Source organism: Chlorocebus sabaeus, chromosome 14, assembly GCF_047675955.1.
Source record: "Chlorocebus sabaeus isolate Y175 chromosome 14, mChlSab1.0.hap1, whole genome shotgun sequence".
Lineage (NCBI taxonomy): Eukaryota > Metazoa > Chordata > Mammalia > Primates > Cercopithecidae > Chlorocebus > Chlorocebus sabaeus.
This window is the reverse complement of record NC_132917.1, coordinates 23,718,207-23,746,206: the sequence shown is the minus strand read 5'-3', so window position 1 is coordinate 23,746,206 and position 28,000 is coordinate 23,718,207. Positions and strand designations below refer to the sequence as shown.

The 28,000-nt window shown below is 45.4% G+C and overlaps 2 protein-coding genes across 3 annotated transcripts; one reads left to right on the top strand and one right to left on the bottom strand.

The window, feature by feature from the left end:
• Positions 1–27: 27 nt before the first annotated feature.
• On the top strand, positions 28–8,992 carry SF3B6 (splicing factor 3b subunit 6). The gene is made up of 4 exons (XM_007971320.3): positions 28–366; positions 2,668–2,786; positions 8,409–8,547; positions 8,717–8,992. The coding sequence occupies exons 1-4, from the start codon at positions 337–339 to the stop codon at positions 8,804–8,806; spliced, it is 378 nt and encodes a 125-aa protein (XP_007969511.1). The 5' UTR covers positions 28–336; the 3' UTR covers positions 8,807–8,992.
• Positions 8,993–12,701: 3,709 nt separating this feature from the next.
• FKBP1B (FKBP prolyl isomerase 1B) lies at positions 12,702–26,950 on the bottom strand. 2 transcript variants are annotated; one of them, XM_007971324.3, is made up of 4 exons: positions 26,761–26,950; positions 22,688–22,735; positions 15,812–15,924; positions 12,702–13,807 (listed from the first exon to the last, which is right to left on the bottom strand). In XM_007971324.3, the coding sequence occupies exons 1-4, from the start codon at positions 26,795–26,797 to the stop codon at positions 13,679–13,681; spliced, it is 327 nt and encodes a 108-aa protein (XP_007969515.1). In that variant the 5' UTR covers positions 26,798–26,950; the 3' UTR covers positions 12,702–13,678. The 2 variants fall into 2 exon arrangements, with proteins under 2 accessions (XP_007969515.1, XP_007969516.1); XM_007971325.3 differs by having other exon boundaries at positions 12,703–13,852.
• Positions 26,951–28,000: the final 1,050 nt, after the last annotated feature.

Below are 28,000 nucleotides of genomic sequence, written 5' to 3'. Positions count from 1 at the left end.
CTCAGGGAGGGCCTCCCCTACCGGAACATCCCGCCTTTTGGAGGCTACGCCCCGCCCTTTACGCTACAGAGCCCGGAAGTGTCTTGAACTCGCGTTTCCATCTTCCGGCCTCGCGTCTCTCTCAGGCTCGGTTTTACCCCGGAGTGTATTCGAAGGGGGCTGCTACGTCAGCGCGTCTCGGCGTGAGACAGCGCTGTTCCGCTGTAACAGCTTCCGGCGGGTCCTGGATGTTGATGTCCTGCGTCTAACGCGGTGCAACGCCTGAAACCGAGCGAGCTCCGGAGGGGTCCGGAGGAATTTCAGTATCTGCTGCGGTAACCTTATCAGCTCGCCAAGATGGCGATGCAAGCGGCCAAGAGGGCGAACGTGAGTACCGGGTGTTCTGCAGAGGTTGGGAGAACTTCGGGTTTGACTTTATTAGCGGCGTGGATCGGAGCATTCTTGCCCCTCCTCTGTCCCCAGAGCGGAGAACTCCAGAATTCCTATCCTGTCAGCGAAGACACTATCCTGGCCCCATCCTCGGAGATATGCTCCTTGAGCGACATTTCTGCCCCCACCCCTTTTGAGAGTTCCTCAGTCTCTAACCTAGTGTCAGTCATAGTGTTACCCCTGTAGCCTCTTTGCTTGACCTGCACCTAAGGACCTGGCGTTAGGATTATCTCCTTGGCTTAAACTCGATAGCGCAGAAGAGTTCTCAACTAACTTAATGGATCACCAACAACTGGGGCCTGGGATGCCCCTCAGATTATGGAGCTTTTCGGATCCTTCATTAATATATTAATTAAAACAATATTTTTTGAGCACCTACTATGTATTGTGCTTGCCATGTGGGACATAATTCATCAGTTATATTTATTGAACAGCTACTGTGTGCCAGACACTAGTCTTACGTATTGGGAATACAGCCGTGAATAAAACAAGTCCTTCTGCTTACATTCTAGTGTTTGAGAGTGCAGTGTTATGGAAACTTAAAAAAAAAAATTCAAAGCCGGGCGCGGTGGCTCACGCCTGTAATCCCAGCACTTTGGGAGGCCGAGGCGGGCGGATCACGAGGTCAGGAGATCAAGACCATCCTGGCTAACACGGTGAAACCCCGTCTCTACTAAAAATACAAAAAATTAGCCGGGCGTGGTGGCGGGTACCTGTAGTCCCAGCTACTCGGGAGGCTGAGGCAGGAGAATGGCGTGAACCCGGGAGGCACAGCTTGCAGGGAGGCGAGATCGCGCCACTGCACTCCAGCCTGGGCAACAGAGCCAGACTCCCTCCAGGAAAAAAAAAAAAAAAAAAAAAAAAAAAAAAAAAAAAAAAAACCAACTCTAAAGAGAGATTAGTCAACTGTAAAACGCTTAGAGGTATAAGATGAAGTTAGGCCATGCGAGGTGGCTCATGCCTGTAATCCCTGCACTTTGGGAGGCTGAGGTGGGAGGATTGCTTGAGCCCAGGAATTCAAGGCTGCCTTGAACCATGATTGTACCACTGCACAGCACTTCAGCCCAAGAGACAGAACAACACCCTGACTCAAAAAAAAAAATAAAACGAAAAAAGAAAAGACAGATAATTGACCATTGGATATGTAAATGGAGACTTTTGGTGACCTTGATGATAGGAATCATTTCAGTGGATGAAAGCTTGATTGCAGTGGGGTGAAAAGATGGTGAAAGTTGAGAAAATGGAAACAGCAAAGAAACTCTGTCCGTGAGTTCTCATGTACATAGGAAGTAGGGAAATTGGATGATAGTTGACTTTTTTTTTTTTGAGAGGGACTCTCACTCTGTCGCCCAGGCTGGAGTGCAGTGGCGCAGTCTTGGCTCACTGCAACTTCTGTCTCCTGAGTTCAAGCAATTCTCCTGCCTCAGCCTCCTGAGTAGCTGGGATTACAGGTACCCACTGCCACACCCGGCTAAATTTTGTATTTTTAGTGGAGACAGGATTTCTCTATGTTGGATGGGCTGGTCTCGAACTCCTGACCTCAAGTGATCCACCTGCCTTGGCCTCCCAAAATGCTGGGATTACAGGCGTGAGCCACCACACCCAGCCAGATAGTTGACTTTTTAAAAGATGTGTGATATAGGTGTGTTTTTATGCCAATGGGAGCAATCCAGCAGGGTGTGAGAAACATGATATGGAAGAAAGATAGGTTAAGTCCAGAAGTGGAGGTTTGTAGCAGATGAAGGTTGGCGTAGTAATAGAGGAAAAGTAGTTGGATATAGATGAAAAGTATTTACCAATTGGTCATGTCTATTTTCTCCAGGAAACAAGAATCAGGGTCATCTCCTGGGATGGGCAGGGAAGAGGGTACAGCCCAACTCAGGTTTAGCAGGAGTGATGGCGGTAAGGTTTGCGAAGGCCTACAGGTACCCACCACCATGCCTGGCTAATTTTTTAAATTTTTGTATAGAGATAGGGGTCTCACTATGTTGTCCAGGCTGGTCTCAAACTCCTGGGCTCAAGTGATCCTCCCACTTTGGCCTCCCAAAGTGCTGAGATTATAGGCATAAGCCACTGCACCCAGCCTCTTGTTGCTTTTTCAAAGATCTTCCCATTTTCAGAAACAACAAATTATACCTCTTATTCTTGGCTTTTTATTATTATGTATCATTAAGAATTTTTTTAAATGGTAGCACTTCTGCCCCTAATTATAATAACAATACATATTTCTCATTTTAGATTCGACTTCCACCTGAAGTAAATCGGATATTGTATATAAGAAATTTGCCATACAAAATCACAGCTGAAGAAATGTATGATATATTTGGGAAATATGGACCTATTCGTCAAATCAGAGTGTGAGTCTTACTGAGTCATTTAAAGAAAATGATAGCATAATCTGTAATCAGAATTTTAGCTGACGATGAGGCCACCCTGTGTTGTGTGCGGTGCAGCAACCCTTACCAAGAGCCTAGAGACTAACAGATTGAGATCAAAGAGATGAGATCTTTTTGAAGAGGGAAAAAGCCTACTGAGACCCTAATGATCCAGCTCAAGGAGAGCCAAGAAGAGGATTTGAGTTTCCTCAAAGCATTCATTGAAGTAGTAATGAATGCTTTGAGGAAACTGGTTGAGAAGGGAAAGAACTAACATTTATTGCCTACCCATTATTTGTAAAGCTAGCTGTTACACTATGTTTTTTGTATGCAGTAGCTCTGTAGTTTTCTCAACAATCATCACTGTCTCTTTAAATAACTCCAGAATTTCTGAATAAGTAAAAAAGTATAAAAGTAACAGAAAAAAATGGTATTTTCAACTACAGCTCTTTCAATTGAAGATTTGAAAGTATAGAGGAAAACATCTAATTACAAGCATTCATGTTTTAATATAAAGATCGGGGCTCATACCTTCAAGTGACATTTACTGGACATCTCCTGAATACCATTAACCATAATAAGTGCTTTTATTTGGATCAACAAAACTATAGCCCTGAGAGTAAAGCATCTTTCTAGTCTTACAGTGCTTAGTGGTAAATTCTTCTGACTCTAAATTGAACCTCTGTATTACACAATACCATACATAGCCCCTGATACCCTAACTCATATGAAAAGGCTAGTGACTTAAGAGTCCATCTGAAAGGATTTCTAAAGCTTTTATTTTTTAAAAAGTATTATTTTACCCCAGTAATGACTACATATAAAGTTTTTATTTCTAGTCAGAATTCTGTATTGTATGACTTGAGAGCTCCTTCCTGGCTTTAGGACTATAAGGTCTTGAGGGCCCTCTTTTTGAATGACACGGTCCCTCCAGGGAGTAAACCAAGAGCTGGAAATACATGATCATTGGTACTCAGATGGGGATGAAAGTGAACGTGTTATAGACCAGCTGTCCTTTTTAGGAGGTCTCAGTCCTTTCAGCATCTGATAAAAGCTTTAGACCCCCTCCACAGAAGAACGTACACATGTTGCATATATTTCAGGGGATACATGGACTCTAGGTTAAGAAACCCTGCTCTAGATATATAAAGAATGGTATACAAGGTCAGGAGTTCAAGACCTGCCTGGCCAACATGGTGAATCCCTGACTTGGGGATCAGGAGACAAGATTCTACTTCAGGCCTTGTTACTAGCCGTGTGTGTGACTAATTGCCTAGATTTTTTGGTTTTCTGTTCATGTTTGAGATTATCTGGGTGGTGGCCTTTTAGCTTTTAATGTGGAAACAGCATGGATTGGTTGTAAGGCCTGGGTTAAAATACTGGCTTGCCTGCTCTCATGAAACTGGAGAAAATATTTAACTTTATCTGGGCTTCAGTTACCTATGAAATAGTCTTCCTAACCTACTGTCTTAAAAGAATTTTAGTTTGGATGAAATTAGACAGTATCTGTGAAGGTACTTTATCAGTTTTCCTTCCCAGTGTACATTAGCCACTCCTCTGCTCCTGTAGCATTTCCATGTGTCTCTCCTAGGTTAACACGTGGTTTTGCTGTTGTCTCTATACTCATCTGTCACCCTGGGCAGGCTGTGAGTTCCTCCAGGGCTCGTACCATGTATTATTTTTGGTTTTGTGTTGATAGCACTTGTGTGATACATGGTAAGCACCCAATGTATACTAAATGAATAATATAGAAAATAGTGGAAGAGGCCAGATGCGGTGACTCACACCTGTAGTCCCAGCACTTTGGGAGGCCAAGACAGGCAGATCACCAGAGGTTAGGAGTTCGAAACCATCCTGGCCAACATGGTAAAACCCCGTCTCTACCAAAAAAATACAAAAATTAGCTGGGCATGGTGGCACGTGCCTGTAATGCAGTTACTCAGGAGGCTCAAGTGGGAGAATCGCTTAAACCTGGGAGGCTGAGGCTGCAGTGAGTGAGCTGAGATCACACCACTGCACTCCAGTCTGGGTGACAGAGTGAGACCCTGTTTCAAAAAAAAGAAAAGAAAATGGAATAATAATATAAAAAGTTGTGATTGGTTTATAAGGGCATTATAAAGTTTATTGATAGTACTGAATTAAGGGATGCTTAAATCAGTGAAGTTAGAGAATGTTTCAGAAAGCCAAAATGAAAGGACAGGGAATAAAGCAGGGGCATCTTAAGAGTGCAGAGCAGCTCAGAATGTTTGTGCTTCTATTTTCCTTGTATCTGGAATGGTTTTCACCAGCTCATCTCATGCCTGGCTCCTTCTCATTCTTCAGGTCTCAGCTTCAGTGTCAGCTTTTCAGAGAGGTTTTCCCTGACCTCCCTAGCTGAAGTAGCTCCCTGTTTCCCTATCTGTTACAGAGCTTTCTACTTCTTTTATGAAACACTTCTTTTTTTTTTTTTTTTTTTGAGATGGAGTTTCGCTCTTGTTGCCCAGGCTGGAGTACAATGGCATGATCTTGGCTCACTACAAACTCTGCCTCCCAGGTTCAAGTGGTTCTCCACCCTCAGCCTCCCGAGTTACTGGGATTACAGGCACCCACCACCATTCCTGGCTAATTTTTGTATTTTTAGTAGAGATGGGGTTTCACCATGTTGGCCAGGCTGGTCTTGAACTCCTGACCTCAGGTGATCCTCCCACCTCGGCTTCCTAAAGTGCTGGGATTACAAGCCTGAGCCACCGTGCCAAGCCGAAACATTTCTTAAGATTTATAATTATTTCGGGGCCGGGCGCAGTGGCTCATGCATGTAATCCCAGCACTTTGGGAGACCAAAGTGGGCAGATCACAAGGTCAGGAGTTTGAGACCAGCCTGACCAACATGGTGAAACCTCGTCTCTACTAAAAACACAAAAATTAGCTGGGTATGGTGGCGCGCATCTGTAATCCCAGCTACTCAGGAGGCTGAGGCAGGAGAATCGCTTGAACCCAGGAGGTGGAGGTTGCAGTGAGCCAAGATCGCGCCACTGTACTCTAGCCTGGGTGACAGAGTGAGACTCCGTCTCAAAAACAAACAAAAAAAAGATTTATAATGATTTCATATTTATGTAATGTCTTTCTACTGCCTGAATATAAGCTTGAAGGAAGGAAGGGATGATGCTTGTCTTTTTCACTATTGTATTTCTAGTGCCTGTCACAGAAAGAACATAGTCTATATGTGTTGAATAGGTTAATAGAAGTTTAGGGTACAGGAGCTTAGGTCTAAATTATAGATTGAGAAACAGCTGTTTTTCTGTTCCATTACTATGATCATGCTTTATTGTATACCTGGCACTAGGGTGACCAACTTTCCCAGTTTTCCCAGTACTGAGAGATTTTCTGGGACACTGGACTTTTCAGTGCTAAAACCTGGACAGTCCCAATCAAATCAGGATGATTTGGTTTGACCCTACCTGGCATATAGCAGATAGTTGGTACTTTGTATTTTTTAAAACTCTTTCATACTTGTTCCCTCTTTTGATTATTAAACCCACATGGAAGGTAGGGCACGTGATAGAGCCTGATGGCACTGGACAGGTGAAGCAGCCGAAGCTCAGAGAGGCTAAGTTACGTGCTTAGATGTTCTTATTCCTACTCTAAGATTTTAATGCCAGTCAAGAAAATTGCAGCACTTTGGGAGGCTGAGGCGGGTGGATCACTTGAGGCCAGGAGTTCGAGACCTGCCTGGCCAACATGGCAAAACCCCATCTCTACTAAAAATACAAAAATTAGTCGGGCATGGTGGCGCACACCTGCGCAAGAATTGCTTGACTCTGTCTCAAAAAAATAAGAAAATAATGTTAGCTCAGTGTCCAATACGTGGTAGGTACAAATACATGCTTTTAAAAGTTCAAATTATAGTATGGCTTTCAAGGTGTGAGGTTGATAATTAGGGCTGGGACACTTAAGATGGAGAGTCTTTAAAGTGGGGTTAGTGTCTATGCCTATTCTAGTTCCTAAGAAGATATAAGAGGAAGAAAGAGAGTTGCTTTGTTTTGTTTTGAGCTTCCTGGACAAAGTGTGTGTGAGAGAATTGATAGGAGAAAGTAGATCTCCACTTTTCAAAGGCATATTAGCATCTGCCTTATGCATGGCACTAAAGGAGTAAATGAAGTACGCATAAGATCACCTTTGCTCTTAAGGAACTGAAAATCTTGTTAAGTTTTTAAAAGTCAAAAGTCTGAAAGTTGTTAAGACTTCCCAGAGCCTAAAGAACATTCTAAAACCCCTCGTCAGGCCCACACAACCTGACAAAGTGAGCGCATTCATTGACAGTGGCATCCTCCAATCACCCTCAGTACCCTATACCTTTTCAATTTTACAGGAAGCACAAGCTTGAGCAGGGCCCAGACTATAGTCCTGTCCTAGATCAAGTCTAGGCAGCTACCTCCTCTTCCCATGGCTCTACTGCTTTTACTCAACCCTATGTAGGGACTGTGGCAGATGGAGAGTCAGCCCACAGTCTTAAACCTCATTCCACAGTTGCACTGGGTAGTTGGGACACAGTTGCACTGGGTAGTTGGGACACAGATAGAGGCAAGGGGGCCATCTTGTCACCCAGAGTCTGAACTGAGTGAGACCTCTACCCACTGTCTCCGCTAACAGTCACATGGCCATCTGCTGCCTGCAGTTTAGTGTTCCATTGCTCCTTAAACCTCTCTACCTCTCCCAGAGGAAGTTGGTGAGGTGAAGGAAGGAAGTGGCCAGGAATACCTACACTAACAGCAACCCCGTATCCATGAGTAAGGTCAGCTTCCACTTCCAGCTACCTTCCAGCATTCTGCCCTGGCTCACAGATAACCCTATCCACAAGCACACTTCCACTCCCATCTTTGCAGAAGCCTAGCCCTTCTCTCTAGTCACACAGCTGTATCATGCATTAGCATTTGAGTTGTATTAAAAATGAATGTAGACCATTTGTGTTGGCCCATGCCTATAATTCCAACACCTTGGGAGGCTGAGGCAGGCGGATCACTTAAGGTCAGGAGTTTGAGACCAGCCTTGGGAACATGATGAAACCCTGTCTCTACTAAAAATAAAAAATTAGTTGGGCTTGGTGGCACATGCCTGCAGTCCCAGCTGCTTGGGAGGCTGAGGCACAAGAATCACTTGAACTTGAGAGGCAGAGGTTACAATGAGCTGAGATCGTGCCACTTGCACTCCAGCCTAGGCAGCAGAGTGAGATTCTATCTCAAAAAACAAAAACAAAAACAAAACAAAACAAAGACATCGTAGGGCCAGTCAGGGTGGAGCATCTGTAGTCCCCACAACTCGTGAGGCTGTTCTGTGTAGTAGCTGTGTTCTTAGTATTCCTGATGTGACAGTCAGCTTGACCTATAGATATTTTACTTAAAAGCAAAAAACAAAATTACCTAATTCAAGAAATTACAGGCTTATCCAGTATATCTATCCGTGTTTATTTCCTCTAATGGTTTCAGGTTGATTTCAAAATACTTAACTAAAAACATATTTCAGTTTACTGTTTTTAAAAGACAGTTACCAGTTTAAAGACAGTTCTGTAAGTCAACTATCAATGCTTGGTAAATGTGTATCTTAATTAAATTTGATTTAACTCTCCAGGGGGAACACACCTGAAACTAGAGGAACAGCTTATGTGGTCTATGAGGACATCTTTGATGCCAAGAATGCATGTGATCACCTATCGGGATTCAATGTTTGTAACAGATACCTTGTGGTTTTGTACTATAATGCCAACAGGGTAAGTATAGCAAAGTTCTCATTGTGTAGTGATCTCATTTGAGAATTAGTGTAGAACTGTACTGTGATGATATATGTCTACTGTGACTTTGTTTTCTGGCTAATACTATTGATGAAATTCATTTGGCTGTAGATTGGTAATTTAATTTTGGTGCTTGCCACATTTCCAGGCATTTCAGAAGATGGACACAAAGAAAAAGGAGGAACAGTTGAAGCTTCTCAAGGAGAAATATGGCATCAACACAGATCCACCAAAATAAATGTTTCCTACATTTTCATTTTGGACTAAATCCCATGAATGACAATTTTCCACTTTTTTTTCCTTTTTAATTAATACTAAATATTGTGATTTCTCATTTGAGGTTCAACATGACCTACTTGAAACTTTGATACGTATTAGAATACATTGTGTTAATAAATTTACAGCTTTTTGTGAAACACCTCAATCTTTTCTCTTGAACTTTCCCTTCCTGTTTGATACCAGGAAAAAATAGTTGAAGCTTATCAAGAATTGTAGGTGCTCCTAGGGATTCTGTGCTTCTTGAGAACAGGACCTCTTAATGTAAATTCTTAATGCCTCCAGGGCCCGGTGCAGTGCTTAGCCATCAAAGGAACTTGCTGTTTATTGAATGTCTGTTAATAATTAAACCTTCATAACAACTCAGTGAAGATAGGTATTTGCATTTTGCAGGTGAGGAAACCAAAGCTCATGATGTTGGTTAAATGAATAAAATGCTAACATACAAAGCTGGTGTGATAACAACCAGTTATTAACCAAGCCTTTACATGTGAATAATGCTTGCTTTATAGTTAACAAAACACCTTTGTCAATATGGGTACCCTTGTCTTTAGAACAGAGGTCTGTTATAGAAATGGTCATTTAGATGATAGTACATTGTTAGAAACTTAGATTTGCCTCTTTAAATTTTTTAAAAAATTATTATGGGTACATAATGGTTGTCACATTGGTAGAAATTTGAGAGCAAGCTGCTTGGGTAGTGGTGTTGGTTGTTATATGTCTAAGATTGTATTTATGTAGCCTTTTCCTTTAGTTATTAAGCATCTGTATATATTTTGGACCTTAGTTCATAATATATCTTTACCATAAATAAAATACTTAATGCTCATTCTTATTATCATAAGTTCCCATGACATGGAAATAGTATGGTTATTACCCCATTCATCATCATGGCAGCTTAGGAGAATATAGCAATGATTTGCTTTTTATTGCTTAGGCATGGACCAAATGGAAAAACATGGACTAATTGTTTTGTGTGTAATTGGAACCTAAAATCAATTTGAAGGGTACATACACTGAATCATTTCAATGGACAAAGAGCATCAATTCTGCTTTTAATTGTGTCTGAGTGTTTTTTGAAAGCAGTGTAAGAGAGTAGAGTCATTTCTAAGGGTGGGCAGATAAGAAAGGAGCCAGAGCTGTAATTTTCTTTTGAATGCTTTTATGAGTGCATTATTGGTTTTTGTAATGCATGGTGTGCCTTTAGGTAATGTAAAAAGAATTTTCTAAAAGACTTTCTTGTAAGAGAAAAACTGAAATTAGACTTTAAAACTTAGAGTGTGATTTGTCTAAGTGGCAGGCTAGCTTGCCTCTGGTGTAGTTGTTTTAATAACAAGGAGAAATTCCTTCTATTAGCTATCATGACCAGTCCATCATTTGGATTGATATATGTTAGCTGAATTTCGTGACCTAAAGTTAAGACTTTTAAAACTTCCCTCTAATTTGGAAATTCCATATCCTGTCCCAATTAAGTTACAAGAACTTGCACTCAGTGGACAAACACTGACCCCCCGACTCTGCACACAGTACTGCACCAAGATGCTGAGGATATAATTACGATCAGTCCTTTGCACAAGACATCCAAAGCTCAGTTTTTCAAATGCTTTTAAGAGTGCAACAGATGACTGTGTTTATATGTGCACACATGTGTGCCAGAGCTGCTTGACTTTCATCTAGGTTAAATTTTTGAGTTTCTAAGAAAAAATTTGTATGAATAGAGAATTCATTGACTGAAAGTTTGAAAACAACTGACGTGACCTTGATCTTTTTTTTTTTTTTGGAGACGGAGTCTTGCTCTGTCCCCCAGGCTGGAGTGCAGTGGCCGGATCTCAGCTCACTGCAAGCTCCGCCTCTCAGGTTTACGCCAGTCTCCTGCCTCAGCCTCCCCAGCGGCTGGGACTACAGGCACCCACCACCTTGCCTGGCTAGTTTTTTGTATTTTTTAGTAGAGACAGGGTTTCACCCTGTTAGCCAGGATGGTCTCGATCTCTCAACCTCGTGATCCACCCGTCTCGGCCTCCCAAAGTGCTGGGATTACAGGCTTGAGCCACCGCGCCCGGCGACCTTGATTTTATTATTGCTCTTCTGTTTAACAACTTTAGTGGTTTTCACAGGCCAATGTCCAAACTCATTAGTATGCTGCATCATAATTTTCTGCATCATCTTTTAAAGCTCCAGTAAAATGATTCATTTCCCAGTTTACCTGCAGAGCCTAGTCCTCTCCAGGTGCTAGCCAGTATGTGTTTGCACTTTTGGGGGAGTTCTCTTAGTGGGTGTCTTCTTTGACCCACCTCAGCTATAAATACTCTAGACCAAGATCTTTTATATACCCCATAGTGGGCACCTGAAATAGTCCTTGATGCCATATTTAGTTATCTTATTGGTGTCACAGGAGAAAATATGCATATGTCTTTTATGCAGGCTGACTTCTACGAAATTATTATAGGCATTTGTGTCATCAAAGAAAGCCAGGAACCAAGACATTCTGAAGGAAATACCTTCTGGCTGGTCTAGTCCCACAGTAGAGGTGAGCACAGGGACTTTGGGTGACTAAAATGCAAGGCAGTTCCTTTCTCTTATTTTGTGCGTCCTAAACCTCTGCTTCTTCATTAGCTCCTCCACCCTCAGCAAAGGAATACAGCCAGGATTTCTTGGAGACAAAAAAGGTAGATCATGTAGCCAAGATGATATGGCCTCATAGCATATATATGACATCATGTGACATGTATCAGTGGGTCTATGAGGAACACTAGCAGTACCTGTTACCAGCCCCTCCCTCCTCAATCTTGAAACAATTCCAAGTCATCACTGATAGAAAACCCTATTGGCTGAGTGCAGTGATTTAAACCCATAATCCCAACACTTTGGGAGGCTGAGGAGAGAAGATAGCTTGAGGCCAGGAGTTCGAGACCAGCCTGGGCAACATAGTGAGATTCCCCCATCTCTATTTTTTTAAAAATAATAAATAAATGCTTAAAAAAAAAAAAAAAGAATAACCCCAACTATGGCCAGGAGTTTTTCTCACCCTATACCAACTGAAAGAAAAATGTTTGAGGCTGGACGCAATGGTTCACGCCTGTAATTCCAGCACTTTGGGAGGCTGAGGCAGGCGGATCACAAGGTCAGGAGGTTGAGACCATCCTGGCTAACATGGTGAAACCCCGTCTCTACTAAAAACACAAAAAATTAGCCGGGTGTGGTGGCGGGCGCCTGTAGTCCCAGCTACTCAGGAGGCTGAGGCAGGAGAATGGCGTGAACCCAGGAAGCAGAGCTTGCAGTGAACCAAGATTACCCACTGCACTCCAGCCTGGGCAATAGAGTGAGACTGTGTCTCAAAAAAAAAAGGAGAGAAAAATGTTTGAGCACATTGCCCCAGGCTCCTCTGACCTATACATAACCTATACCAATAAGTGGGTTGATTTTAAAACCTAACTGGTGTTTCTGGTCAGTTACAATAAATGTTGATGAAATAAGCACTATATGTGGAAAGAAGTTCAGAATCATACATTTTTCCCAAAAGTAATTCCTCAATGTAAGTCAGAACAAATCTAGATGAAACTAAGCAGTGTATGTGAAAACAAGCTCAGAATCACACATTGTTTTCACAAGGAACTTCCCAGTGTGAGTTAGTATATGACTTCAAGCCCTTAATACACCTTTATTTGTTTGGACACACAAAGTGTTCTGTTTCCATCTGGGTGAGTTGGGCTCATCCCTCTGGCTGTAGTCCAAACAAAGATTGCAAGAGCACATAAGGTGCTCAAATCCCACATCTGATTGCTAAGCTACAAGATTTGGAGCCTATATTTCTTTAGTTATGCAGAGGAGGATTCTGAGCCTGAGATGAGTGGCAGGTAATATCTACTTTGCAGGGTTGCTTAGAGGATCGATAGTAATAATTTAAAACTATATACAGCCAGGCACAGTGGCTCACAACTGTAATCCCATCACTTTGAGAGGCCAAGGCAGGTAGATCACTTGAGGTCAGGAGTTCAAGACCAGCCTGGTCAGTATGACAAAACCCTGTCTCTACTAAAAATACAAAAATTAGCCAGGCGTTGTGGTGAGCATGAGAATCATTTGAACCCAGGAGGCGGAGGTTGCAGTGAGCCAAGATTGTGCCACTGCATTCCAACCTGAGTGACAGCGTGAGACTCCATCTCAAATAAATAAAAAAATAAAAAAGTATGTAGAACAAGGCCCAGCATGTAAAATGCTCACATTGTAGCTATTATATTTATCACTCGCCTAGCCACTTGGAACCCTGCTTCCTTTCCACTCTTTCTCAGGGGCAACTGGCTTGTGTGGTCCACAGAGCACTTCCTACCTAAAATAAGGATGGACAGGAGTTTGTCAAGCACAGAGCCTTTATTTTACATATTTCCAAAGAGGACATTGTTTAAGTGAGCAGCCAACAGAATTTATAAGAGAGAAAGTGACAGCAAAGGTAACTGGCTCAAGTCCCTCTGTGTACACCATGTACGTTTCATGTCTGAGCACCTTGTGTATGTGGCTTAAGTGAAGGTAAGGCAGTGTAGATTGTGCGAACAAGAGATCTGTGTTCTGTCATCAGGAAAGGCTACTACATGCATCACACAAAATGCACAACCTGAAATGCTTCAATCTGCAACCGAAGTTTCCTCAAGCAAGGATTCGCATGAACACTGACGAACACATACAGAGCAACTTGGGCAGAGAGAATGGATGATGCCATGGGGCAGTGAGGTTAGCACACTGATCAAGAGCCCCAAACGGGAGGAGCCGTCCCAGTGGCAGAGCAGGCTAGGAGGGTGAGCAGCAGCCATCTCCAGCCACCTTGAGTTCCTTCCTGCCTTCACTCTAAGTTGAGCAGCTCCACGTCAAAGATGAGGGTGGCATTGGGAGGGATGACACCGGGGTGGCCCGTGGCTCCATATGCCACATCAGGGGTGCAGGTCAGCTTCGCCCTCTGCCCCAAGCTCATCTAGCAGGGATGGGGGCAGATGGGGAGAGGAGAAAGAGGACGCAGCTTGATTTAAAAGAAAAAAGTTAGATGACTATGGCATTTTCCCAAACCATCCTCAGTGTTAACTCTGAAGATCTCAGATGAATTTTACATGGGTTACATTGAAATTTTGCTAAGAGCTGTAACAAATGCAGATTCTGCTTCAGCAGAAATGTGACTGTGGGGCAGTAACCCTCACAGAGCGTTCTCAAATTCATGCATCTGACAAACATTACTGGTTATTCAATTTGTATATGACTGAAACACTTTCATTTGTTCACCTTCTTCCAAAGAATAGGCCTCTTTAGGAAAGAGGGTATATGAATAGCACATGTAAATACTCAAGTAGGTGACAGGAGCAGTTCATTAAAGTGGTTTAGAGACTAGAGTCACCAGCAAGGTGGCAAGGGGGACCTACTGTGGCCAACCATGGTGGCTCACACCTGTAATCCCAGTACTTTGGGAGGCCAAGGTGGGCGGACCACTTGAGTCTAGAAGTTCAAGACCAGCCTGGCTAATACGGCAAAACCCTGTCTCTACTAAAAAATACAAAAAGGCCAGTGTGATGGCTCACGCCTGTAATCCCAGCACTTTGGGAGGCCAAGGCAGGTGGATCACCTGAGGTCAAGGAGTTGGAGACAAGCCTGGCAAACATGGTGAAATCCCATCTGTACTAAAAATACAAAAATTAGCTGGGCAGATGGTGACGGTGCACACCTGTAATCCCAGCTACTAGGGAGGCTGGGGCAGGAGAATTGCTTGAACCTGGGAGGCGGAGGTTGCAGTGAACCGAGATTGTGCCACTGCACTCCAGCCTAGGCAACAGAGTGAGACTATGTCTCAAAAAAAAAAAAAAAAAAAAAAAAACCAGTAGCTGGGCATGGTGGCAGGTGCCTGTAATCCCAGTTACTTGGGTGGCTGAGGCAGGAGAATCGCTTGAATCCAGGAGGTGGAGGTTGCAGTGAGCTGAGATTGCGCCACTGCACTCCAGCCTCGGTGACAGAGTGAGACTCTGTCTAAAAAAAAACACCAAAAACAAGACCTATTGTAAGGGAGCATCATAAGGACTTCACAGACAGACCAAGGAAGAAGAGCTTGAACCAGGGCTCATCACAGCAGTTGTTGAGAACCCGCTCAGCATTAGTAGGACAATTGATGAAATTTAAATCTATTTTTGAATTTTGAATAATCAAAAATTTGAATAAGTAAGTAATATTGTATCAGTGTGAATGTCCTGGTTTTGATAATTGTACTATGGTTATGCAAGAAGGGGAAGCTGAATAGAGTATAGAAGAACTCTGTACTATTTCTGTAATATTTTTGTAAGTCTGAAATTCTTTCCAAAAAAGCAAAAAAAAACAAAAAATCTTTTTGGCCTACTCTACCCCAACTCTTCTGCCACCTCAGTCCCAGACAACTGGTAGACCTCAGCTAGTTTATTTTTTTGTTTTGTTTCTTGAGACAGCATCTCACTCCATCGCCTGGGCTGGAGTACAGTGGCACAATCTCTGCTCACTGCAACCTTCACCTCCCGAGTTCAAGTGATTCTCCTGTCGCAGCCTCCCAAGTAGCTGCGATTGCAGGCGTGCACCACCACACCTGTATTTTCAGCAGGGACGGGGTTATACCATGTTGGTGAGTCTGGTCTTGAACTCCTGGCCTCAAGTGATCCGCCACACTCGGCCTCCCAAAGTGCTGGGATTACAGGCATGAGTCACCATGCCTGGCCCTCTCAGGTAGTTCTAAGCAAGCCTAGGGGATGTGCTTGGGATGAGAGCTCCCAGGGACACAAAAGAGTCATGCTGGCAAGGAGAGGGGTGGGGACACAAAGCCAGGAGGGGACACCAGATGGCGTTGCCATGCCCTGGCAGTAGAGTCAAAGCAGTAGTGGTCTGTGAGTGGGTGAAGGTGGAGGTGGAGGGCAGAGTGCTGAGCCCAGATCCCCAAGTCCCCAGATCTCCTTTAATGTGAATCCTCACCTACCTGGGCTGCGCCCTCTTCAAAACCTTTGATGACTTCCTGTTTGCCAATTCTGAACTTGAAAGGTTTATTTCTGTCTCTGGATGAATCAAATTTCTTCCCATTTTGGAGCATTCCTGTCAAAGCAAGAATAGGGTGCAACAGAGCTGTGGTCATGAGTTAACTCCCAATTCAGATTCCACATGTCTAAAATGGAATGCCTTTTCTGCATACACCTGCTCCTCTTCCAATCCTCCCCATCCATCCTGTTGCCCAGGCAGGAAATCTGGACACTTCCCTCTGCCTCACCCCCACATACTACCTATCACTAAGTCCTCCATATCTTTGTAATCCACCTATTTTCTTCATTTCTATTTTATTTATTTATTTATTTATTTGAGATGGAATCTTGCTATGTCACCCAGGCTGGAGTGCAGTGGCACGATCTCAGCTCAAGAGATGAGGTTCAAGCGATTCTCCTGCCTCAGCCTCCCACATTGTTGGGATTACAGGCGCCTGCCACCACACCCGGCTGATTTTTGTATTTTTAGTAGAAACAGGATTTCGCCATGTTGGCCAGGCTGGTCTTGAACTCCTGACCACAGCACCTGCATCAGCCTCCCAAAGTGTTGAGATTACAGGCCTGAGCCACTGCTCCTGGCCTTTTCTTTGCTTCTATTACCACCACCAAGTAACCAGCTTATTTCACCTGTACACAGGAAGAACCTCCTAACTGGTCTTTTTGATCCTCTTTTACCCGCCTCCATTTCGTTGTTCACTTGGCATCCAGACTGATTTTTTTTTTTCTTTAAACACAAATCTGATTCTATTACTCTCCTGCTTAAAATACTTCAATAGCTCCCCAGGGCAGAATTCAAATGCCTACCTTGCATACAGGCACTTCACGATCCAGCTCTTGCCTGCTTATGACCCTCTCTGTTCTCCCCTTCCTTCCCTTCCCTCTGTGTCCTATTCAGGTCATGCCTTTCTCAAATTCCTCTGCACTTTTCAACTTTTTTTTTTTTTTGAGTCGGAGTCTCCCTCTGTTGCCCAGGCTGGAGTGCAGTGGTATGATCTCAGTTCATTGCAACCTCCACCTACCAGGTTCAAGGGATTTTCCTGCCTCAGCTTCCTGAGTAGCTGGGACTACAGGTACCTGCCACTGCGCCCGCTAATTTTTTTGATATTTTTAGTAGAGATGGGGTTTTGCCATGTTGGCCAGGCTGGTCTCAAACTCCTGACCTCAGGTGATCTGCCCACCTTGGCCTCCCAAAGTGCTGGGATTACAGGTGTGAGCTATCATGCCCAGCCAGACTTTTCAACTTTTTTATGTCACTTCCTCTGCCTAAAGGTCTGTTTTCCCAGCTATTCCAGCCTCAGGTTGAGTCCTCACATAAGGTTCCTAAGGTTTCTTAAGTTTCCTCCAAAAGGCAAAACCCAAAGATTGCATCATCCCCTACTGCAGGGAACAGTGTAAGGTGACCTAGCTGGTCAGAGGTGGCCTCCAGACTCTGTACTAATAGGGCTGTTTGAAACCAGAACCCCCCCAGGTGCTAGTCCAGCAGTTCCAGGTCCCCCAGCTTCTGCTTCAGAAGCCTTGTCATCCCCATGTCCACATGTCATCTCAGTTCAACAACTCAAGGCCCCAACAGCTATTCTCAATTCTTCTGTGACTCTGACTCAAAGATCAGACCTTCTGTAAATGATGTGGTTCCATGACTGCTCCCGGCAGTCCCTGGACCACCACAAAAGGCCGTTTGGGATTAGAAAAAGATCTTGCTTGAACGTCCAGAGACTGGGTTTTGACTTCACTCTGGCACTAACTCATTGTGTGACATTGGGAAAATCACTTCCTCTTCCAGGGCCTCAGATGTGTCATGTTTAACGTAAGAAGCGCGGCCAGCTTAGTGTTGGAGCATCTATGATGCCACTTCCTAATTCCTTCAACTAAAATGTATATTAGAGAAACAGACTTATTTAACTACTCTCTCAGTAAAATACATTAGGCTTTTGCCCTGGGTACTAAATGAGGCAAAGGAGAAAACCCTTCTGGCTACACAGAGGTACATGCAGGTGGATGCTAACAAGATCAAATACAATCTCGTGCATTTGCTAAGGTTGCTAAGATATTCAAATACACAAAGATACTTGTGCATGCTCACATGCACTTATGCACTCACACTCAGGAGAAAAGCTCTGGTGGCCAAAGAGATGCTAAGAAAATATTTAGATACATAGATCTACATACATTCACACAGATACATACTTGTACAAATTTGCACACGGATATGCACACACACGCACACATTCACATACTATTTATACACCAACTTTCCTTTCTCATTCCTTAGTTTCTTCAGGTTTTATGTGACTTAATCTACTTTGGATAAATAACTTCAGTTATCTCTTGCTACAGGTTCAGCCAAAACCATGCAGTCTAGAAACAGACCCACTTATACGGTGATTTGATTGGACAAAGATGCCACTGCAATGCAGTAAATAAAGGATTTTTTTTTTTTTCATTAAGGTTGTTGAGTCAACAGTATATTCATATGGGAAACAGTATATTCATATGGGAAAAAAAATGAACCTTAACCCCTACCAAATCCACACACAAAAAAATCAATTCCAGATGAATCATAAACCTAAATATGAAAGATAGAATAATAAAGCTTCTACAAGATAATAAATAGAAGGATATCTTCATGACCCAGAGACAAAGATTTCTTTTTTTTTTTTTTTTCTGAGACGGAGTCTCATCTCTATCACCCAGGCTAGAGTGCAGCGGCTCGATCTCAGCTCACTGCAACCTCCACCTCCTGGGTTGTTCAAGAGATTCTCCTGTCTCAGCCTCCCAAGTAGCTGGGATTACAGGCATGCACCACCATGCTCGGCTAATTTTTGTATTTTTAGTAGAGACAGGGGTTTCACCATGTTGGCCAGGCTGGTCTCAAACTCCTGACCTCAGGTGATCCACCCGCCTTGGCCTCCCAAAGTGCTGGGATTACAGGCATGAGCCACTGCACCCGGCCTGACGAAGATTTCTTAAACTGAACACAGAAAGCAGTAACCATAAAAGAAAAGATTGGTAAGTCTAGGCCGGGCACGGTGGCTCAAGCCTATAATCCCAGCACTTTGGGAGGCTGAGACGGGCGGATCACGAGGTCAGGAGATCGAGACCATCCTGGCTAACACGGTGAAACCCCGTCTCTACTAAAAAAAAAAAATACAAAAAACTAGCCGGGTGAGGTGGCAGACGCCTATAGTCCCAGCTACTCGGGAGGCTGAGGCAGGAGAATGGCGTGAACCCGGGAGGCGGAGCTTGCAGTGAGCTGAGATCCGGCCACTGCACTCCAGCCTGGGCGACAGAGCGAGACTCCGTCTCAAAAAAAAAACAAAAAACGAAAAACAAAAAACAAAAACGATTGATAAGTCAGACTTCATCAAAATTAGGAGCTTCTGTTCAGGCCAGGTGCAGTGGCTCACACCTGTAATACTAGCACTTTAGGAGGCCAAGGTAGGAGGATCAGTTGAGCCCAGGAGTTCGAGACCATCCTGGGCAACATAGGGAGACCGCCCTCTCTACAGAAAAATTAAAAATTAGCCAGATGGCCGGGCCCTGTGGCTCACGCCTGTAATCCCAGCACCTTGGGAGTGAGATCCTATCTCAAAAACAAAAAAGAAAGAAAAAAAATTTTATAAAGAAAGAAAATAAGAAAAAATAAACAATAAAAAAAGGACTTCTATTCAAAAGCTACTAATAAGAGAGTAAAAAGGCAAGCCACAGTGTGGGAGATGTTTGGGATAGATATAACCAACAAAAGACTCATATCCAAAACATACACAAAACTCCTATAAATCAACAAGAAAAAGACAACCGGCCAGGCACCGTGACTTACACCTATAATCCCAGCACTCTGGGAGGCCGAGACAGGTGGACCACCTGAGGTCAGGAATTTGAGACCAGCCTGGCCAACATGGCGAAACCCTGTCTCTAGCAAAAACCCAAAAATTAGCCGGGCATGGTGGCTCGCACCTGTAATCCCAGCTACTCAGGAGGCTGAGGCAGGAGAATCACTTGAACCTGGGAGGTGTAGGTTGCAGCGAGTGAAGATCGCACCATTGCACTCCAGCCTGAGCAACAAGAGTGAAACTCCGTCTCAAAAAAAGAAAAAGAAAAAGACAACCTAATTTTTTTTAATGGGCAAAATTAGAGCAGTCTAAAGAGGATATCCAAATGGCCAGTAGGCACATGAAAAAGTGCTCAACGCCATTCATCATCAGGGAAACACAAATCAAAACCACAACGACCAGCCTGGCCAACATGGCAAAACCCCGTCTCTACAAAAAATACAAAAATTAGCTGGGTGTGGTGGTGTGCACCTGTAATCCCAACTACTTGGGAGGCTGAAGCACAAGAATTGCTTGAACCCGGGAGGCAGGGTTGCAGTGAGCTGAGATCTTACCACTGCACTCCAGCCTTGATGAAAGAGCAAGACCTTGTCTAAAAACAAACAAACAAACAAAAAAAAACCCCACAATGAAATGGTACTGAATACTCACCAGAGCAGGCCAAAACCAAAACAAAGCCTGGCGTGGTGGCTCATTCCTGTAATCCCAGCACTTAGGGAGGCTGAGGCAGGCAGATCACCTGAGGTCAAGGGTTTGAGACCAGCCTGGCCAATATGGTGAAACCCCATCTCTACTAGAAATAAAAAATTAGCCGAGTATGGTGGTGGGTTCCTGTAATCCCAGCTACTCGGGAGGCTGAGGCAGGAGAATCGCTTGAACCCAGGAGGCAGAGGTTGCAGTGAGCCAAGATTGTGCTATTTCTCTCCAGCCTGGGCAACACAGACTGTGTCTCAAAAAAAGAAAAAAAAAATAAACAAAACAAAACCTGACAATACCAAGTGTTGGGGAGGACACAGGGTAACTGGCACTTTCCTACACAGCTGCCTAGAGTGGAAATTGGCACAATGACTTTGGAAAGCTGTCTGACAGTACTGCTAATGCTGAGTCTAGGTACCCCACTTCCAGGTATATACCCAACAGCAACATGCACATATGTTTGTACACATGTACACTAAGAGATGCCTGCAAGACTGATCAAAGTGACACTGTTTGTAATAAATAAAAACTATGAACAACCAAAATGTTCATCAGCGGTAGAGAGGATACATAAATTGCAACATACTCATACATTAAAATACTGTAGAGGAATAAACCACTCTGGATATATCTCGCAGACATAATATTGAGTGACATAAGCCAAACACAAAAGAGTACATATGCTATGGTTCCATTAAGATGAAGTGCAAAAATAGGCAAAACCAATCCATGGAGACAAAAGTCAGAGTAATAGTTGCCAGCCAGGCACAGTGGCTCACACCTGTAATCCCAGCACTAGGAGGCCATGGTGGAAGGATCACTTGCATACAGGAGTTCGAGACTAGCCTGGACAATATAGTGAGACCCTCATCTCTACATGAAATTAAAAATTAGCCAGGCATGGTGGCTCGTGTCTGTGGTCCCAGCTAGTCAGGAGACTGAAGCAGGAGGATCACTTGAGCCCAAGAGGTCGAGGCTGCAGTGAGCTGTGATCACCACTGCACTCAGCCTGAGTCACAGAGTGAGACCCTGTCTCAAAACAGCAACAACAACAAACCAGAAAAACAATGATAGCTACCTTTAGGGAGGTGAAATGACTGGAAGAAGGCATCAGAGGGACTTTTGGGGATGCTGGTAATGTTCTATGCTTCTCTTGAGTGGTAGTTACCTAAGTGTGATCACTTTGAAAAAATTCATTGACCTGGACATCTTACATTATGTTCTCTACTATATTTATATTTAACTTAAAAGTTTCCCAAAAGTCCCACAGTCTCCTGCTGTGTTTGATAAGACAGTCTCTCCCAAGACCAGAGCTGCTGCCCTATGTATGTATTGTGAAAGGACTTTGCAAAAGGATGTTGTGGTTTCAGTAACTTGATAAATACTGGTCTGTCTACAACATGTAAAATTGTTAAATCAATTACACAGGTCAGAGGCCCCAGAGGACCCATGGTAATTAGGCCGCATCACCAGGAGGTAAAACATGGTCCAGCCCACTGACATCAGCGACCAGCAACACAACTGCTGAAAACATCCACACCGTCTGCGTAGAATTAGCCTTGTGCTTCACAATGGCTCACAGAACTGCTAAAAATGGCCCCATCCGAATATGTCCTAGGAATTAACCTGGCCTTGCTGTCTGCTAAATGGCTGTCATTGAGTTTGCCACTTTAGGAAGCAGGTCACAAGGCAGGGTGCTCGCCCCCCTTGGAACAAACACCTGCTCATGATCTTCCTGCCAGCAGTCCTGAGGAACTCGCTCTACCTCAGCTGCAGATAAAGAGCATCCAACAGGGATCAGTCCCACTCTGGGCTCCCCCGGCACCCAGAGACAAGCACTGCCATCACCCGACACCTCAAATGGCATCAGAGCCTCTGGGTGACTTGTCTGTCCTCTCCCCTCCTCTTCTTCTCTAATGATACTGCAGGATGGAGAGAGTCTGCTGGGAGCTCTCAGAGGGATTTCTAAATATCAGACAGACCCAGCAGGGACAGGGGCTCCACCATGCCTGCAACAGAAGGAAGGGGACTGAAGGTGTTTGACTCACCTAGAAGCTGGCACCATGGATGGCCCTTGCTGGTAGAAGAGGGAAAGAGTTGGCCTTCCAAGCCTCCTTTATGATTGCCACTAGACTGGCTGGGAGGAGTAGGGGATGGCTGGTCACAGGGAGACCCTGCTGCCTTGGGCTTTAGGTCTGATTCAGAGGCAGACACCTCTGGAGAGAAGCTCAGAGGACAGCCCTGCCTTGGGAGGGGCAGGACTGGAGTAGGGGCTGAGGGGGTGAGACTTACCTGTGTAGTGCACCACACACGTCTGGCCCTTCTTGGGGAATGTCCTTCCTGCAGGGAGACATGAGGGCAGATGAAGGAGTAGCTGGAAAAACACCTGGGACATTAAGTATGATCCTGACCAAGAGCTCCAGCCTGCATTCCCCTCCACGCCATGCAGATGCCTGTGGCACTAGTTCTGGCTCCTGGCCCTGTATGAGCCAGAATGAATCACGTCACCTCTCTGGCCTGGATTTACTTTACCCCCTGAGTTTTCTCAACTCTGCTCTCTCCTGGGCTTTCCCACCACCCACCCCCACTTTCTTTGATTGCCCCTTTTACTTCACATCATCCACTCCACAGACATTTACAGTTGGCCTCCTATGTGCCAGGCCTGGACCAGACTTCAGACATGCAGAGCAATGTATAAACTCATGAGGAAGGTAGGGAAACAGACACACAAATACCAGATTACAATGCAGATTATAATCCATCCATCAAGGATGAATAAATGGAATCATTTACAAATATTTGCTGAGAGGCCAGGCATGGTGGCTTACATCTGTAATCTCAGCACTCTGGGAGGCTGAGGCATGAGGATCACTTGAGCCCAGGAGTTCTGGATCACCCCGGGTAACATAGGGAGACCCCATCTCTTAAAAAAAAAAAAAAAAAATTCTTTTCAATTAGCCAGGTGTGATGCTGCACACCTATAGCCCCAGCTACTCAAGAGACTGAAGTGGAAGGATTGTTTGAGCCCAGGAAGTCAAGGCTGCAGTGAGCCGTGTTCATGCTACTGCACTCTAGCCTGGGTGACAGAGTAAGACCCTGTCTCAACAAACAAACAAAACAAAACAAAACAAAACAAAACCACAAATATTTACTGAGTACCTATGGGGTGCCACGCCTGTGCCTGATCACAGGGATACAGCAGTGAACACTACAAACAACATCTCTATCCCTGTTCTTTTAGAGTTTACTTTTTTTTTTTAAGAGTAGGGGTCTCAGTGTGTCACCCAGGCTGGAGTGCAATAGCATGATCTTGGCTCAGTGCAGCCTTGACCTCATGGGCTCAAGCAATCTTTCTGCCTCTGCTTTCTGAGTAGCTGGGACTGCAAGTGCATGCTGCCATGCCCAGCTAATTAAAAAAAATTTTTTTTTGTAGAGACAGGGTCTTGACATGTTGTCCAGGCTGGCCTTGAACTCCTGGGCTCAAGAGCTCCTCCCATCTCAACCTCCCAAAGTGTTGAGATTATAGGCATGAGCCACCACACCTGCCATGGACTTTATATTCTAATGGACAGAGACAATACTTAAATATGCAAAACGATTATGGATTATGGTGAATACTCTAAAGAAAACACACACAATGATGTATTAAAGGGAGATGCAGTGGGACAGACCATTTCAGACAGAGTGGTCCAGGATGGCCTCTTGAAGAAGGTGCCCCTGGAGCTAGGACTTGAAGGATGAGCAAAATACTGGGAATTAGCACTTGGGGAAGGAGTAACAAGTGCACAGAATCAATACATTTGCAGCGAGCGAGGAGGCTAGGTGGAAAGAAGGGAGGGAGGAGAGAGGTGGGAAGGAGATGGATCATACAGGGCTTGCAGAGCCGGATTTCATACTAAGTGCAATAGGAAACCACTGGAGGGTTTTAAGCCAGAGAATGACATAATCCGAATTAAGATTTTATAACATCACTCTGACTGCTATGTGTAGGATGGACAGTTAGGCATCTGTTGCAATAATCCAGACAAGAAATCAATGATAGCTTGATTTAAGGTGCTGGCAGCAGAGAAGAGAGTGAAATAGACTGGAGACATATTTTGGAAGCAGAGCTGACAGGGCATGCAATCAAATTGGAAATGGGGTCCAGGATGAGGACAAAGGAGACAACAAGAACGATGCTTGGGTTTTCTGTTTGGGCAAGTGGATGAATAGTGGAACTATTTCCTGAGATAGGGAAGACGGGAGGAACAGATTTGTGCGGGTGGCAATCTTGAGATGCCTATTAGACATCTGAGTTTATATTGCAAGTAGGCAGATGAAGAGTCTGCACTGGAGGTATAAATTTGGCTGGAATTTAAAGCTATGGGGCTGGATAACAAAGCCTAGGGAAGGCTAACCACAGAGCCAACATTTAGAGGACTTTATGGGAGCCTGGAGGAGGCAGCAGCTAACTGACTGCAGAAGTCAAGGAAAATATCATAGAGGAGAGAATGGCGAAGCCAGGTCTTGAAAGACAAGTAAGAATTTGCCAGAGGAAGTAAAAAAACACCATCTGGGAAGAGGGAATGACATGTAACATGTTCAAAGGCCTTCAGTCCAGCAATAGGGGGAACCCTGTCGGTTTCAACGCTGTCACCTTAGGGCCTAGCACACACGTTCAATAAATATTTGCTGAACGAGTGGTGTGTTCGACAACTTGCAGGCAGCTTGGGAAAGCTGGAGAAAAAGTTGGTGGTGGGCTCAGGACAGGTGGTGAGAGATGAAGCTCTAGTGTGGAAGATGAGAATAGACCACAGCACCAAAGGCCCCTCTGCCTGGGGGAGAGGGAAGAATCATTAAAACATCTTCTACCTGAGGGAGGGGCATGGTCAAATATGCATTTGTTTTCTTTTTCTTTTCTTTTCTTTTTTTTTTTTTTTTTTTTTGAGACGAGTCCCGCTCTGTCACCTAGGCTGGAGTGCAGTGGCACAACTGGCTCACTGCAACCTCTGCCTCCTGGGTTCAAGCCATTCTCCTGCCTCAGCCTCCCCAGTAGCTGGGATTACAGGCATGCATCACCACACCTAACTAATTTTTGTATTTTTAGTAGAGACAGGTTTCACCATGTTGGTCAGGCTGGTCTTGAACTCCTGACCTCGTGATCTGCCCACCTAGGCCTCCCAAAGTGCTGGGATTACAGGCATGAGCCACCGCATTTTAAGAAGAGTCCTCAGGCTATGATGTAGAAAGGGAGTGAATATGAGATTGGGGATGAGATTGAAGGCAGGGAGGAGAGGGTGAAGATGGGGAGATTAACTCAGGGGCTGCTGGGGGATGAAAAGGCCTTAGGGAGATGCTTTCTGGGACCCAGCATCAAGGTTTCCTGCGTGGGCAAAGAATTCTGTACCCCAGGGGATATCCGAAGTAGTGGTTGGGATTGGACAAGGAACATGGCCTGGAGCCAAGAAGTTCTCCAATTTCCTGGGGAGGGGAGCTGTTCATATTAATAATATCTGTATGAAGTTTGCTCATCAAACCCTGCAGACAATGGGAGCTTTGGTATGAATTAAATTTCAAGAAATAAAGAAATGGCTATTCCTTGCACACCCAGACCCAGTAATACAAGGGCTTGGGAAAGTGAGACAAGGAAGGGGGATAAGGAGGATCACTTAGGGGAGAAGGTGGGAAGCGCGAGTTCTGTTTTGGACTTGCTGATTAGGGAGCATCTTGGGACCTCCAGGGAGAAGTTCGGCCGCAGGTCGCAGGGCTGGGCTTAGAAGCTTCAGTGTGGAGGCCATGGGAGTGGACAGGGTGGCCAGGGAGTCTGAACGCGGCGGGAGGATAAAGCGAGATCCGGAAGCCGGCAAGGGAGCGCTTCCCCCTTTCCCAGCCTGGGTCTGTCCCCACAGCCGCTCACAGCCCGGCCCACAGGGAAGCGACCGACGGGAGGCCCGGCGGGGGACGCGCTAGGAGGAGGTCCCGGAGCAGCGTAGACCCGAGAGCAGGTCCTGCTTTCCAGAGCTCGCCGAGCAGGGCAGGGAAATCTAAGCCGAAACCCAGCCTGGGGTATCAGCAGCAGCGGATAACCGAGCGGTAGCAGCGGCGACAGGAGCAGCCCGGGGTGGTGGGCCGCAGACCCCCGGCTCCGGGCCGCAGACCCCCGCCTCCAGGCTGCCACCTACATTCCCCTAGGTGAGTCGCGGAAGAGGATGGTGGAGGATGGTCTCCTAGACCCCCAAGAATCCCGTCCGGGATCTCTGCCTGCCCTCCCCATCCAGCCCCCCGACCCTTCAGCACCCTCCGCGCCACCTCCGAATCAGACCCCCGCCCTCTGGGCTCCGCCCGGGGACCCCTCCCCTCCCCCGGCTCCGGAGGGAGCCCGGTACCGTCTCCGGGGGAGATGGTCTCGATCTCCACGCCCATAGCGGTCCCACAGGCCCCGCCTCCGGGGGTCCCTGCTGCTGCCCGACCCCGGCTCTGCTCCGGTCCCGGCCCCGCAGTCGCTCCGGCTCGCCTCCCCGCCGCCACTGCAGAGCCAGAGGAGGTGCGGCTGGAGTCGGGACCTGCGCGGGGAGGGGCCACTGGGAAGGGGGCGGCGGGGCGGAGCCGCGCGGAAAGGTGGGGTCGGCCGGGGCGGGGCCCGGGGGAAGGGACCCCACCCGGCTGTTAGCTAGCCTGGCCCCGCCTGACGACATTAACCCACTGACCGGGGAGCATGGTAAGCACAACCACATCCTCCATCCATCCATTCATTCGCCCATCCGTCCAATACACATTTATTTAGCATCTAATCTGTACTAAGCTCTGGGAAGTCAACCCGTCCTACAGACTTGTGGGGGGTGGGGGACAGAAGGGGCAAAGGCCGGCAATTAAACCATTATTTTATTTTTGTGTTTTTTTTTTTTAGAGAGAGAGGATCTTGCTCTGTCGCACAGGCTGGAGCCCAGTGGCGCGATCATAGCTCACAGCAACCTCGAACTCTTAGGCTCGAATGATCCTTCTGCCTCAGTCTCCCAAGTAGCTGGGACTAGAGGCTCGAGCAACCACGCCCAGCTAATTTTTTATTTTTTGTAGAAACAGGGTCTCGCTGAGTTGCTATCTAATGAAACCATCACTTTAATTAGATGCGCTCAGTGCCGTGCTGTTCAGAGCGTTGCGGAAGCACCGAAGAGGTTCCTACCCTCGCTAGGCGTCCTGGATCTGTAGGAGCAGAGCTCGGGGAGGGAGGGAGGACACCAGTCATTGCTGACTCTCCCCTATACCTTTAAACCCCTGTTCGCCATCTCATGTAGTTTTGCTCGACGCACATTTATTGGGTACTCAATTTTCAAGGCAAAGAAATGCGCCCTGGGGATACCAATTGAATTAAGACAGGATGGCTGTCTTCCAGGTACTAAGTCTGAGAGAGATGGGGACACACAGTTACCGCATGGAGTGATTAGTGCGGTGGAATGAATGAATGAATATGTAAATGAATTCTACTTTGAGTTCCTCTCCACCTAAAAAGACAATCAGGAATCTAGAAAAATATTTTTTGGAGGAGGTAGTATTTGTTTGAAAGGTAATTGAGACTTTTAAAACTTTTTTTTTCCCCTCGTTATTACCTGCATTGTTCCAAAAATTGAT